Consider the following 15756-nt stretch of genomic DNA (forward strand, 5'->3'; position numbering starts at 1 on the left):
GAATAAACATTTTCATAAGTATAAATACAGGAAGACTCAATAATTTACAGTACAATATTTACACGAGTGTCGGGGAAAGAGTATTTGGAGAGCAAAGTGTTTAAATTGTGCAGTGTTTAGCAATACCAAAACATGCTCTGCTAGGAATGGTACTTTCTCAGCTCACTACAAGACAGACTGTATGCTACACCACGCAATGCATCTATAACACTAACACCCAAATCATGTAGGCCTATAGGCTGCATACACAATATATCACATTGCCATACATAAAACTTCTGTAAACACTGTTATTAAACTAATTCTCTAAACACTTAATTCCAATGCAGGTGAATGTGTATGGATTTGGGAAAGACAGAAATGGGAACTGGCACCACTACTGGGAAACACTAACCAATAAAAAGCTCAAGACTGGACAACACCCTGGAGACTATGAGTACAATGTCACTAGAAAGCTCTCGGAAATACACAAACTTGAGATATATAAGGGATGGTGATAATCATTAACGGGATTTGCTCCAGAAATCCCTTTTTTTTTATTATTGAACAATTTATTTCTGACTTTTTAGTCTGTCGACCACTACATTACATCTTAGAAACACCATTCACACTTTTAAAACGTGTAGATTGGTCTGGATAAACTTGCTTTTGATAACATTTATACTTTTTAAACTTTTTGACCTTCTAAAAAAACAAATCTACTTTTATGGGATTTCTTCAAAATTCCAAAGCTACCATTGTTAAAAACTGGCATGACTTCTAACATTCTAATCACAATAATGTAACACAAATCAGCTAAGTTGAGAGCTTTACCAACAAGTTAGATAAAAACTTAGGCTGCTTCTTTGCTATTCAAATCTGGAATCAGATTCGAAATATCTTCCACCAATCATACTATACAGCTCTTTTAAGCCCGGTTCAGATACAACAGCCAACACAAGGAAAGACGAGAAGAGACGAAACGAGCCAGTTGTAGAATTTTGTGTTGTGGGTACAAAATGGTTTTGTTACAGACTAATGCTATGTAAATGCTTGAGTTGAATAGTACTAGTCACTGGTCATTTTCCACACCTGTTCAGTAACCTCTTTACATACCACACAGAGGAGTGATTTCTTAATTGCTCATTATCTTTCGGGCACTAAAGCCTAGCCAGGTGGAAACATAGTTTCCTCTGGTTAGGCTTTAAATATCCCATGTCTCCTCTATTTTAGACATACAGTGCATTCAGAAATTATTCAGACCCCTTGACTTTTTCCACATTTTGTTATGTTAGTCTTATTCTAAAATGGATTAAATTGTTTTTTCCCCCTCACCAATCTAATGACAAAGCAAAAACAGGTTTTTTGAAATTTAAAAACGGAAATATCACATGTACAGAAGTATTCAGACCCTTTACTCAGTACTTTGTTGAAGCACCTTTGACGGTGATTACAGCTTCGCGTCTTCTTGGGTATGACTCTACAAGCTTGGCACACCTGTATTTGGGAGTTTCTCCCATTCTTCTCTGCATATCCTCTCAAGCTCTGCCAGGTTGGACGGGAGCATCGCTGCACAGCTATTTTCAGGTCTCTCCAGAGATGTTAGATCGGCTTCAAGTCCGGGCTCTGGTTGGGCCACTCAAGGACATTCAAAGACTTGTCCCAAAATCACTCCTGTGTTGTCTTGGCTGTGTGCTTATGGTCATTGTCCTGTTGGAAGGTGAACCTTCACCGCAGTCTGAGGAGCAGGTTATCATCAAGGATCTCTCTGTACTTTGCTCTGTTCATCTTTCCCTCAATCCTAACTCGTCTCCAAGTCCCTGCCGCAGAAAAACATCCCCACATCTTGATGCTACCACCACCATGCTTCACCATAGGGATGGTTGCAGGTTTACTTCAGACGTGACGCTTGGCATTCAGGCTAAAGAGTTCAATCTTGGTCTCATCAGACCAGAGAATCTTGTTTCTCATGGTCTGAGAGTCCTTTAGGTGCCTTTTGGCAAACTCCAAGTGGGCTGTCTTGTGCCTTTTACTGAGGAGTAGCTTCCATCTGGCCTCTCTACCATAAAGGCCTGATAGGTGGAGTGCTGCAGAGATGGTTGTCCTTCTAGAAGGTTCTCCCATCTCCACAGAGGAACTCAGAGTGACCATCGGGTTCTTGGTCACCTCCCTGACCAAGGCCATTCTCCCCCGATTTCTCAGTTTGGCCTGGCGGCCAGCACTAGGTAAAGGCTTTGTGGTTCCAATCTTCTTCCATTTAAGAATGATGGAGGCCACTGTGTTCTTGGAGACCTTCAATGATGCAGACATTTTTTGTACCCTTCCCCAGATCTGTCTCGGAGCTCTACGGACAATTCCTTCGACCTCATGGTTTGTTTTTTTGCTTTGACATGGACTGTCAACTGTGGGACCTTATATAGACAGGTGTGTGCCTTTCTGATATCATACCCAATCAATTGAATTTACCACAGGTGGACTCCAGTCAAGTTGTAGAAACATCTCAAGGATGATCAATGGAAACATGATGCACCGGAGTTCAATTTCAAGTCTCATAGCAAAGGGTCTGAATACTTATGTAAATAAGGTAGTTCTGTTTTCAATTTGCCAAAATGTCTAAAAACCTGTTTTCACTTTGTCATTATGGGGTATTGAGTGTAGATTGATTAGGGAAGAAATAAGGTCTGAATACTTTCAGAATGCACTGTATAGTCTGTGAGAATTGGTTAGAACCTGTTCTCATTTGTATTATTTTTCTAAGGAAATGAAGACAATTATCCCTCAATATCTTTTGTAAGGTTGCCTCCCCCTTGGAGGGGTAAGCAGCTCTTTGTGTAGATGAAGTATATAAAAGGACTGTGTGATTGGAAAATCTTTGAGACCCTCTCCGGTATATCCTGAAAGTTCCTTTCCGGTATATCCTGAGAGTTCCTTTCGGGGTAAATACTGAGAATCCCTTTCCGGTGTGACCACTGTTATAGTGGGTTAGTTTAGTGGCTTGGTGACAACTGTTATAGTGGGTTAGTTTAGTGGCTTGGTGACCACTGTTATAGTGGGTTAGTTTAGTGGCTTGGTGACCACTGTTATAGTCGGTTAGTTTATTGGGTTGGTGACAACTGTTATAGTGGGTTAGTTTAGTGGCTTGGTGACCACTGTTATAGTGGGTTAGTTTAGTGGCTTGGTGACCACTGTTATAGTGGGTTAGTTTAGTGGCTTGGTGACCACTGTTATAGTGGGTTTGTTTAGTGGCTTGGTGGGTTAGTTTAGTGGGTTTGTGTGAGGTCAGTCTAATGTGCTCCCCCCAGTGCTATAATTTGATTGGTAGAAGATATTTGATTTGAGATTTGAAAAGCAGAGAAGTAGACCAAGATTTTATTCACTCAATGTTTTTGTCCACATTTTTGGGAAAGGGGTCAAAATGTCAGTTGTTTTTAAAAGTTTAGATAAACTGTTGTTGATGCAGTTAATAAAACAACTATCGTTTGATTGGTAGAATATATTTATTGTTCTGATTTCAGATTTGAATAGCAGAGAAGTAGACTGAAATGTTTGTCCAAGTTGTTCGAAAGGTGCTCAAAGGAGCTTTTTTGTGTCAAAAGTTACATTGTTTACAGTGAATAGAATGTTGGAAGTCATGGGAGTTTATAACGGTGCAGCAGGTAGCCTAGTGGTTAGTGTTGGGACAGTAACTGAAAGGTTGTTAGATCGAATCCCCGAGCTGACAAGGTAAAAATCTGTCTTTCTGCCCCTGAACAAGGCAGTTAACCCACTGTTCCTAGGCTGTCATTATCAATAAGGAGTTGTTCTTAACTGACTTGCCCAGTTAAATAAAGGAAAAATCAAATAACAGTGGGAGTGTTAGAATTTTTAAGAAATCCCATACAAGTGGATGAGTTTTATAGTTTAAAAAGTACAAATGTAATCAAAAAAGTTGTATCCAAGCAACCTATTCCAGACCAGAACAATAAATAATGGTACGTTTTATGATTACATGTCCATGCGCTGGTACCATAGATAAATTATATCCTAGCATGAGTATTCCATCTGCTTAGCTGTACTGTTATAGATTCAGCCCTAATTTATGTGCACTTTGTCACCACCGGCCGCATGGGAAATGGCTCAAGACAATGCCCAAGGACCAGTAGGCCCTTCCCCCCCCTCTGAGGGGCCAAAATGCATCTCTCAACAGTATCCAGAGGTCTGACTACTGGAATGTGTAATATAATAATCATACAGCAGCCATGTCTGGTATCTATCTGAAACTTGTCCTCTGAGGAGAACTTTCATGCCATCTATATGGATGTATGATCTCTGTAGTAACTTGTATCTGTACAGCATGAACGCTCTCTCCTAAATTACTCGATGCAAAAGGGTTTTATTGTCTATTTACATTGGTTTCATCCCCCACACAAGCTGTTAGACGCTGTAACACCCTGTGGAGATGGGGCCTGGGTGATCAGGTTACTGTAAAATTGGTATTGTTTTATTGGTCAATGGTGGTTGGTTTTGGTTTGAAAATGTTACACCTTCAGATGTTATAAATGGAATGAAGGTCTGTTGTTCTCTCTCTTATCCTGTATGACATTTTCTAGGCATCTGACCTAGTAGGCATCTCTTTGTTCATGCTTTATCTTGTAATTTAACCTTGGGATTTATCCCCTCAAATTAAGTTTTATTAATATCACTATTGCCTTGTAACTTAAGCGTTATACCTTGTATGGGAATACATTCATTTTACAAAGTTATTAAATAACACTTGCTTTGATATTCGCTTCTCATGACCCGTTCTTGATCTCAGTCAGCTAAACGCATAATATTTGATTGCACATCGTTTTACTATAATGTTAAATAGAGTCAGATATACTTCGTAATATACTTAGTTACCATATGAATTGCATTATGGGTAGCATGTGAGGTGTATATATAATATACACAGATAAAATCCCACTACGCAGTTCTACAGCCCTGTCAAATCCCTGGAGGAATTGTGGGAGGCAATACAGGGAGACAGCAAGGTTTATCAATAGCTTTCTTTCAGCGCAGAGATGGGGCCTCCTCATTTCTGTCTTTTGGGTCATGGCCATGGGTGAGAACAGGAGAAGTAAACTGAGGGTGGAAGTGTATATGTGGTCAGTTAATAATACAACACAACATACTTAACTGAAAATAAACATACAAATACTTAACATACATAACATGTTGCTGCTTATGAGTCAGTCAGGGCTGTGGACTGGCTGCTGTCTTATCCATTTACTCCTGAACCTGAATGAATTTAGGCTCTGCCAAAGTGCAACTTTGCAGGTTTAGAGAAGGGCCATGTGTACATTTTCTGCAGTTATCTTGTCTCCTGATAAGGTGTGCTTAGATAGCAGATGATAAAACACTGGGCGGTGGCCTGGTTCAGAGAGTTTAGGAAGAGGCTGGGTGTAATTAAGTGAGCCTGTTCTTCCCTTTCTCTTTTCCTGTATTTCAGGCTCATTGTTGTAAAACTTGTCAAACATTCTATATACCAGGTTCACATAGGGTTTTTCAGTATATTTCTCATCAGGAGAACTTAGTGTTCAACCAAAATTAAGACAATAGACACTTCGGTAAATTAAATGTTTGTGCCCTTTTAAAGTGCATCCTTTCTAACCATGAAGAACCTACTAAACCCAAATAGCAATACCCCACACAATAAATCAGGCATGGTATTAACACCATTAACAAATATTCATAAGTATAGATGAGTGGCGTGTGTGTGTATGCAGGTGACTGTGTGGTAAAACGTAGTACAATAACAACAAATGGCCAGGCCTTACATAATTTGGACGCTCCCATAACAGCCGGATCCAGGTACCTTTATACTTTATAGTACTGCAGAGTCTCACTAACTGCTCTCCCAAGGCACCTGCCTCAGGAAGATTTTCAAAGGGAGAGATACAGAATCATTGTTAAACTCATCAGAAAACTTGGTAGTGGACATTCCATCAGTCCTGGAAGAGAAAATAAACATGTACTTAGTTATCACTATGCTACATCTTAATCAGTCCTCGCCATTCTCAATCTTAATCAGTCCTAAAAATGCAACATTCACTATTACTATGCCTATATATACACCATCCTCCCTTATTGAAACAAGCTTACTGCATTTTGGGCAGAAAGCCTTGATAAAACCACGTGTATCTAATCATACTGGAGACACATCAGGTGATACTGGGTCCCTTTAAGCAAAATAGGCACCTTCTAAAGTAAACAATCCCAAAGCCCCTTTCTTGTAATCATATGATCTAGACCTGTTGCATTTACGTATGGCTTGTGTTCTGTACTTTCTGTCCCTGGGACATGAACTCGTCAAAATAGGAAAGCTGTTGTTCAACAAATCTGCTAGCACCTTCAAACAGTTGGCGCTGGCTTATCAGCGCTTTCTTTTTTTTCACAGCCCTGGTAAAAAAACATTTATTTGGATCTACTTCAATAGTGGACAGTGTTCCACGTAATGGAAAGAGATTATTGGTTTAGATGACGTTACCTTCTTACTTAAATCACTGGTGTTATTCACACTATCGAATTGAGAAATAATAATTGGAAATAGTCAAAAATGTTTTTATTCAATTATTCAGACCTCTGTTCCAAAGTTTCCCACGGCATCCCTTACAGCCTGATCAGTGAGTACCACTCTTATCTGTGGGTCCACAGGAAGCTTATCTTTAACCTAAACACCAGATGGCAGCCTCTAATCAGTCCCATGGCTCAATCCCTCTGTTCGTCACATGACCTTGTATTGAAACCTTAGTTTCTTCAAATTACTTGGATATTGCATTACTAGACTGCTATCTGAATGCCACTAATAACATATTACCATTCACATACTGTCAACACTTATTCAATTTGACATCAACTGATAACACATGAGTACCATGAATCTCTCCATTTTACTTTTGTTATCACTGTCTTTGTTACTTTCACTGGTCTCCATATCTGTTTCCTTCAACTAGGACCTTTTACTTTCTTCCCAATAAGAAAACCCTCTCAACCACTACTGCTAATACACACGTATCACTCTAAAACAATGTTCTGCTTTAACCACTACTGCTAATTCACATGGGTCACTCTCAAACAATGCTCTGCTTTAACCACTACTGCTAATACACACGTATCACTCTAAAAGAAATGTTCTGCTTTTACCACTACTGTAAGATTTAAAAACAAACAAAACAAACATGATAACATCTGTTCACCGGGATACCATTGTCCACTTTAACTTTCACCTTATTTGAAAGCATTGTTTGCATTTTAGTCTACCCTAATGATGTTACTCTAAATATATATGACCAATTTCCATTGGATGTTCACTTTCTGCTTCACACTCATTAAATGTATATTTTGAGATTAACATGTAATGCGCCAAAACTATAAAATACATTGGCCAATTCAGAATGGGAGAGATTCACTTTGGAGGAACTTCCCTTTAAGGTACTGTAGCTCTAGAGACTAGACAGTTTCTTTCTAGGATCGACATTCATTATATCTTGGCTTGCACTGTCTATCAGCCTGCTGTCATTGGAGTGCTCTGTCCATAATGAGTCTGGCACCTGAGACAGAATAGACTGAGAGACAGAGACAGTTTCTACTCCGTCTCGGGGAGTGGTTAAATTTTGCCTACTACTCACGAATTGGTTCAGAATTTCATTGTTGGGGATAAAGAAAAACTCCATCAGGACTACAATAAATTGTAGCCTTAAGTTTAGTGTACAATTCTCAACCTAGCAAGTTAAATGGTTGAGTGGGTGAATACAGAAAACCATGTTCAACATTCATTGGTCCTATTGAACAGGGCATTGGTTTTGCTTCAAAATGTATTACTGGGTAGGGTATTCATTTAATTCTTGAGGAAGGCGCTGATTTAACATGGCATTTCTATTTTTCGTTGGGATCTGTTTTAAAACCATAGAAAATGTGCCAATCTTTGTCTGACACTCTAGTTCACAGACCCTTTAGACAGTCATTTAACCGTATCATAATCACATGATCCGTGAGGGGACCACTGAACATTTCTCAGAATACTTTTCACACCACTTATCATCTCTCTTTATCCAACTACGTCTCTCAGCCCACACAATTATATCAACTTCATTAACCGTACCTTCAATGCAGGCCTACCGATTCCTGCTGTAAAGTAGTCTAAACTATCTGATTCCTACTAATAAATACAGTATCACAATTACAGTCAACCTTTCCCCTGTTACCAACCTAACAATTAGTCAACCTTTCCCCTGTTACCAACCTAACAATTAGTCAACCTTTCCCCTGTTACCAACCTAACAATTACAGTCAACCTTTCCCCTATTACCAACCTAACAATTACAGTCAACCTTTCCCCTATTACCAACCTAACAATTACAGTCAACCTTTCCCCTATTACCAACCTAACAATTACAGTCAACCTTTACCCTATTACCAACCTAACAATTACAGTCAACTTCCTGTAATTATCTTCAACCTTCTCACTTACTTTTACCAACTTCATTAAACAAATCTCTTCCTTAACCCTCTCATGTGTGCAAACCGATTATTTATTTATTTATCTATTTGTAGGCTATCCAACTTCTACTGGCAGGCTACCTGATTACTGCTATCACATGATTGTAGGTAAACCGATTCCTACGTGTGGGCAAACCGATTCCCACTACTGGAAACAACAGCTTGCTCCCATTGATCAATGTTAACCAGACAGAATCATTATTATAGGAAAATAGTTCTGCCAAATTGAACCCCAAAATATTGTGGATGATTAAGACAAGAGATCTTTCACTATTAAGGCTCTGCTGGAAAGCAGACAGTCCCTCACAGATATTTTTTTATTAAAGTCTCTTACCTTTTTAAGTTGTGGCCAGAGGGATGTCTGAGTCCAAGCCTAGAGAAAACGGATCAAAAAGTCAGGACGTTATCATCTGGTTCACGGCATAAATGTTGTGGAAAATTAGATCCAAATATTAGGGCAGAGACTATTTAATTGTATAATAGAAACATATTTAATCAAGCAGCTTGTAACGGTTGTCTTCATGAATGGACCAAGGCGCAGCAGGTATGTGAATACTCATGGTTATTTTATTACCAAAAAAAGAGTAAAGCATCCACTTGAAAAAACAATGACGGTGACAACAGTAGCAGTTTTACAGGCTATACACGCAGTGTAAAAACAACTACCCACAAACCCAAGTGACAAACATACTCCTACATATATGACTCCCAATCAGGAACAACGATCCCCAGCTGTTCCTGATTAGGAGCCACAAGACCAACACAGAACACAAGACTGCCACGTCCTGACCCCAAAACTACAACAACAGCTCTATCTGCTGGTCAGGACGTGACACAGCTGCAGGGGAGATCTACAGTGCAGACTTATTCAAACATTTATTAAATTGTTTTTTCCCCCTTCAATCTACACACAATACCCCATAAAAACATGTTCTTAGGAATTTTTGAAAATGTATAAATAATTAAAAACAGAAATATCACATTTACATAAGTATTCAGAGTCTTTACTCAGTACTTTGTTGAAGCACCTTTGGCAGCGATTACAGCCTTGAGTCTCCTTGGGTATGATGCTACAAGCTTGGCATAACTGTATTTGGGGAGTTTCTCATTTCCCATTTTAGTCATTTAGCAGACGCTCTTATCCAGAGCGACTTACAGTAGTGAATGCATACATTTCATAGAATTATTTTCCTGTGCTGTTTCTCTCATTCCTCTCTGCAGATCCTCTCAAGCTCTGTCAGGTTGGATTGGGAGTGTTGCTGCATAGTTATTTTTTGGTCTCTCCAGAGATGTTTGATCGGGTTCTAGTCCAGGCTCTGCCAGGGCCACTCAAGGACATTCAGAGACTTGTCCCAAAGCCACTCCTGCGTTGTCTTGGTTGTGTGCTTATGGTCATTGTCCTGTTGGAAGGTGAACCTTCGCCCCACTCTGCGGTCCTGAGCGCTCTGGAGCAGGCTTTCATCAAGGATCTCTCTGTACTTTTCTCCGTTCATCTTTGCCTCGATCCTGACTAGTCTCCCAGTCTCTGCCAGTGAAATACATCCCCACAGCATGATGTTGCCACCACCATGCTTCACCATAGGCGTTCAGGCTAAAGAGTTCAATCTTGGTTTCATCAGATCAAAGTATCTTGTTTCTCATGGTCTGAAAGTCTTTAGGTGCCTTTTGTCAAACTCCAAATGGGCTGTCATGTACCTTTTACTGAGGAGTGGCTTCCGTCTGGCCACTACCATAAAGGACTGATTGGTGGAGTCCTGCAGAGATGGTTGTCCTTCTGGAAGGTTCACCCATCTCCACAGAGAACTCTAGAGCTCTGCCAGAGTGACCATCGGGATCTTGGTCACCTCCCTGATCAAGGGCTTTCTCCCCTGATTGCTCAGTTTGGCCGTGTGGCCAGCTCTAGGAAGAGTCTTAGTGGTTCCAAACTTCTTCCATTTAAGAATGATAGAGGCCACTGTGCTCTTGGGGACCTTCAATGCTCTAGAAATGTTGTGGTACTCTTCCCCAGATCTGTGCCTCCACAAGGTCCTGTCTCTGAGCTCTACGGACAATTCCTTCGACCTCTTGGCTTTACTTTATCTTGGCCAGGTCGCAATTGTAAATGAGAACTTGTTCTCAACTGGCCTACCTGGTTAAATAATGGTGAAATAAAAAATGAATAAAAAAGGTACACAAAGGTATAAATATATAATCTCTTCCTTTGCATATGTGGTTATTATTCTACTCACTGGATATTATTTTATTGAGCTCTGCCCCCAACCAGAGGTACGTGTAGTCTGGCTGTGAGTTATCACATCCCACAGCTGGTTAGACTGGAGGATGTTACGGTGCTGGTGGAAAGCTATGGCTGGCAACAACATCTGACTCCGTACTTCAGTCCGCTGCCACAGTTCAAGCAGTACCAGCACTTCAGGTGAATATCATTTTCATTGCATTGTATGAGGTTATTCTTCTTATTTAAGCTTGGGAGGAGAATTGATGTTGTGCAAGGTTGTAATGTCCTAATTTGTTAGAGTTATTTCCTGTTTTACAGCTTCGATGCTCTGGAGCCTTGTGTTGTTGTCACCACGGAGCGTTCGGAATCAGTCGGGACCAGGTTTCAGCTGCTGCGCAACGCTGACATCCTTCCTCCAATGGATGATCTGCCTGTACAAGCACCACCTGGACTGGACACAGCTAGACAAAGTTATGTTTTTGAGAAGATCCGCGAGTTTTGCGACAAAGAGGCTATGGACATCACATGCCCTGCACCAAAGTCAGGAGCAGGACAAAAGAAGGCTGCTACAATTTTTTTTTTATCCTCCTGCTCAGCAACTTTACCCTGATTGTATGTATATGAAACACTTATCTCCCTTTCTAGCTTTAAGCACCATCTGTCAGAGCAGCTCACAGATTACTGCACCTGTACATAGCTCATCTATAATTAGCCCAAACAACTACCTCTTCCCCTACTGTAGTTATTTATTTTGCACTCCAGTATTTCTACTTTGCACATTCATCCACTGTAAATCTACCATTCCAGTGTTTTACTTGCTATATTGTATTTACTTCGCCACCATGGCCGATTTATGGCCTTTACCTCCCTTATCTCTCCTCATTTGCTCACATTGTATATAGACTTATTTTTCTACTGTATTATTGACTGTAGGTTTGTTTTACTCCATGTGTAACTCTGTGTTGTTGTCTGTGTCGTACTGCTTTGCTTTATCTTGGCCAGGTCGCAGTTGTAAATGAGAACTTGTTCTCAACTTGCCTACCTGGTTAAATAAAGGTGAAATAAATAAATATTACTACCTCGTCTGACACTGATATCGTTATTGATATTGTTCTTGTACATACTGTATATTATTTTATTTATATTGACACTGTTTCTGATATTTCTACTATGCAAGTAACCATTTGGCTGTACCGTTGTAAAAGTAGTATCCTACAATAAGGAAAAAATCCAGGTAAACAGAGTGTTCAGATAAAAATATTTTAAACATATTAGATGACGCTTACCCAGACACAATTGATGGGTCATGTGAAAGAAATGTCATAACACCCATCCATATATTGACAAGTGGATGTGGGTTATGGCATTTATTTCATATGACCCATCAATTGTGTCTAGGTAAGCGTCACGTAATATTTATAAAATATTGTTATCTGGACACTTTCTGTTTACCTGGATGTTTTCCTTATTGTAGGCTACTACTTTTACCACTTTTAGTCTTGTGTTGTAGCACTCAAGTCTGGTCTCGATACCACATATTGAGTGTCTCAGTCTTGTCTCGGTGTCAGATACATTTTTACTCTGTCTTGACTCATAATTATCAGCTCCCATTCAGTCAGCCCATAAAACCGCTTTGCCAGGCCAAATATTCACACTCATTTCATGACACAATATCTTGTTGCCTATCGAAGCCTGGGCTTCCTACTTCACTTGTAATATCACTGTCCTTACTTTAGTTAAAAAAATATCCTCAAACTGCAGCTAACATTTTTACTGTGTTCTAAATCTTGGTTAACCCAGAACAAAAATCTTCTGTAATTGGTCAGATTACAGTGTCCACTAAATTAAAAGTAGTGGTTGTTATTAAAGGGCCAATCTGGGATATGTACATCTATAATATATATCCATTGATTTTTGAAGTAGACAACGTATAAATATCTCATGAGCTTAGTTCAACGGTCTGTCCCCATCACAACCTAAAATATAAGGCTTTACACCATTGTTTCTAAACAGTATAATTGCAAACAAATTGCAAACTATCTGTCTATGAATTTGTGAATGCATACATTTCTTAAAGTTTTGTCATTCAACGAGAGAAGACTCGTTTTCACGCACATTTTTTCATTGAAAAATACTGCACCAAACATTAAAAAATTAAAAAATAATAGAATATTTCAAAGATACAATATATTTGCGGTGAAGCCGCTCAACAACTACATCACATTAGTCATCTAACAGACTCCCATCCAGAGTGACACACAGAAGCAACCAGGGTCAACACCTTGCTCAAGGGCACGTCGACAGATCTCCTACAAGGTCTAAAACGGGGACCCGAACCAGCGATCCATCAGCCACCAGCCCAACCTCCCAACCGCCAGCCCTCCAAGATCCCCCCCCACAGTTCTCCAAGAGCTGCCACTTAACCATCCGAGACCCCCCACCCCCGCAGTCCACCAAACATCTTAGATAGATGTCAAATTGTGCGACTAAGATCTCTTCGGAAAAAACGCCAAAATTAATGACAGATTTATTGAGTTCTCTCAGGTTAATTCTGACTATTTTGAGGAAGGCTGGCTACGGCGTCACAAGATGGACAAACAGTACTACTGCCGCTTTTTACTAGTTTTTCAAACAAAGGTCTTTTGAGGGAGTATGCGAGGCACAGACGTTCACTTCTGCTAGGAGCAAACCCAACCTAGTATGTAATGTTCTGCTAGGAGCAAATCCAACCTAGTATGTAGAGTTCTGCTAGGAGCAAACCCAACCTAGTATGTAGAGTTCTGCTAGGAGCAAACCCAACCTAGTATGTAGAGTTCTGCTAGGAGCAAACCCAACCTAGTATATAGAGTTCTGCTAGGAGCAAACCCAACCTAGTATGTAGAGTTCTGCTAGGAGCAAACCCAACCTAGTATGTAGAGTTCTGCTAGGAGCAAACCCAACCTAGTATGTAGAGTTCTGCTAGACCCAGCCGGTACTGGATGGGTGTATGTTATTTCTTATTCACTTCCTCAGGGCTCCTGAGAGGCGCAGTGGTCTAGAGGCCTCACTACAGTCCCTGGTTTGATTCCAGGCTGAACCACATCCGGCCGTGATTGGGAGTCCCATAGGGCGACACACAACTGTCCGGGGTAGGCCGTCATTGTAAATAAGAATGTGTTCTTAACTGACTTGCCTAGTTAAATAAAGGTTACATTCCTCTTTCTTGTAAAACATGTGACCCCCTTCACCTGACTTGTTAACACTTCTCCGGTGTTAATAATATTCCTGCTTTAATAGTTTTTTGTTGTTGTTGGTATACATCAATGTTTACTTATCCATGCTACATGGCACTGTCAGTGTCCGTAAATAAATAACCCACATGGAATGTTCCTTAGTCAATCTGCTTAGCTTTTAGTTCCATAGCTCTCAATTAAATCAAACTTCAAATCAAATGTATTTATATAGCCCTTCTAACATCAGCTGATATTACAAAGTGCTGTACAGAAACCCAGCCTAAAACCCCAAACAGCAAGCAATGCAGGTGTAGAAGCACGGTGGCTAGGAAAAACTCCCTAGAAAGGCCAAAACCTAGGAAGAAACCTAGAGAGGAACCAGGCTATGAGGGGTGGCCAGTCCTCTTCTGGCTGTGCCGGGTGGAGATTATAACAGCACATGGCCTAGATGTTCAAATGTTAATAAATGACCAGCATTGTCAAATAATAATAATCATAGTAGTTGTTGAGGGTGCAACAAGTCAGTAACAAGAGTAAGTGTCAGTTGGCTTTTTCATAGAAGAATTAGTGCTATGGAATGAAATCCTAGAGGAAAACCTGATTCTCCTTTCCACCAGACACAGGGTGAGGAATTCACCTTTCAGCAGGACAATAACCTAAAACACAAGGACAAATCTACACTGGAGTTGCTGAGCAAGAAGACAGAATGTTCCTGCTAGACAAATAGTTGTCTAGCAATAATGATCAACAACCAATTTGACAGAGCTTGAAGAATTTTGAAAAGAATAATGGGCAAATAATGCACCATCAAGGTGTGGAAAGCTCTTAGAGACTTACCCAGAAAGACTCACAGCTGTAATCGCTGCCAAAGGTGCTTCTACAAAGTATTGGTTCAGGGGTGTGAATACTTATGTAAATTAGATATTTTTGTATTTAATTTTCAATCAATTTGAAAATTATGGGGTATTGTGTGTAGATCAGTGAGAAAATACATCTATTTAAACCATTTTGAATTCAGGCTGTAACAACTAAATGTGGAATAAGTCAAGGGGTATGAATAGTTTCTGAAGGCACTGCAGAAAGTTTGAACACCAGGCGGGCTGTGGCATTCTGGATAAGTTGCAGGGGTTTGATGGCACAAGCGGGTAGCCCAGCCATCAGAGAGTTGCAGTAGTCTAGACGGGAGATGGCAAGCGCCTGGATTAGGACCTGTGCCACTTCCTGTGTGTGGAAAGGTCATACTCTACAAATGTTGTAGAGGAGGTCACCAACCTTTTCTGAGTCAAGATCACTTTCTGAGTCAAAATGAAATCAGAGATCTACCGCTCAGATTTAAAAAAAAAATGACTTTAAAAATCTTAATCCTATGCAACATTAACCAATTGAAAACAGTTCTATACCAATGAGGTTTGTGCAGTGGCTATAGGCCCAATATATTATCAATGCAAATCAAAGTGTATTTGTCATGTGCGCCGAATACAACAGGTGTAGACCTTACAGTGAAATGGTTACTTACAAGCCCTTAACCAACAGTGCAATTTTTAAGTAAAAAATAGGTGAACAACAGATAAGTAAAGAAATAAAAACAGTGTAAAATAAGAGTAGCAAGTCCATGTTAGTGCATATTGGCTATTCTTGAATTGCCCTGCCAATCTTGTTCTTCTCAGACCTATGGGGGGTGATTCATGCCAGAATTAAGCCTCATGAAGCTACTGGTACCTCTTACAGAGTCACCTAACATCTTCCTAGCGCAATAAATTACTGGCATGAATTAACATGGACTGTCAAATTGAGACAAGTTTTTTTCTACAGCGCCAAACTGCTGTTGTG

At 40.0% G+C, this 15756-nt stretch overlaps 1 protein-coding gene across 2 annotated transcripts in view; it reads left to right on the forward strand.

Annotated features, from left to right (window-relative positions):
- Window positions 1-1451, forward strand: part of LOC106563788 (CMP-N-acetylneuraminate-beta-galactosamide-alpha-2,3-sialyltransferase 1) — a 30704-nt gene extending 29253 nt beyond the window's left edge. The window contains exon 7 of one of the 2 annotated variants that reach the window (XM_045690170.1): window positions 330-1451. In XM_045690170.1, the coding sequence (XP_045546126.1) occupies window positions 330-497 (168 nt within the window). In that variant the 3' untranslated portion in view covers window positions 498-1451. The remainder of the gene's footprint in view (window positions 1-329) is intronic. The other variant, XM_014129641.2, reaches the window with a different exon arrangement.
- The last annotated feature ends 14305 nt before the right edge of the window (window positions 1452-15756 follow it).

Source organism: Salmo salar, chromosome ssa11, assembly GCF_905237065.1.
Source record: "Salmo salar chromosome ssa11, Ssal_v3.1, whole genome shotgun sequence".
Lineage (NCBI taxonomy): Eukaryota > Metazoa > Chordata > Actinopteri > Salmoniformes > Salmonidae > Salmo > Salmo salar.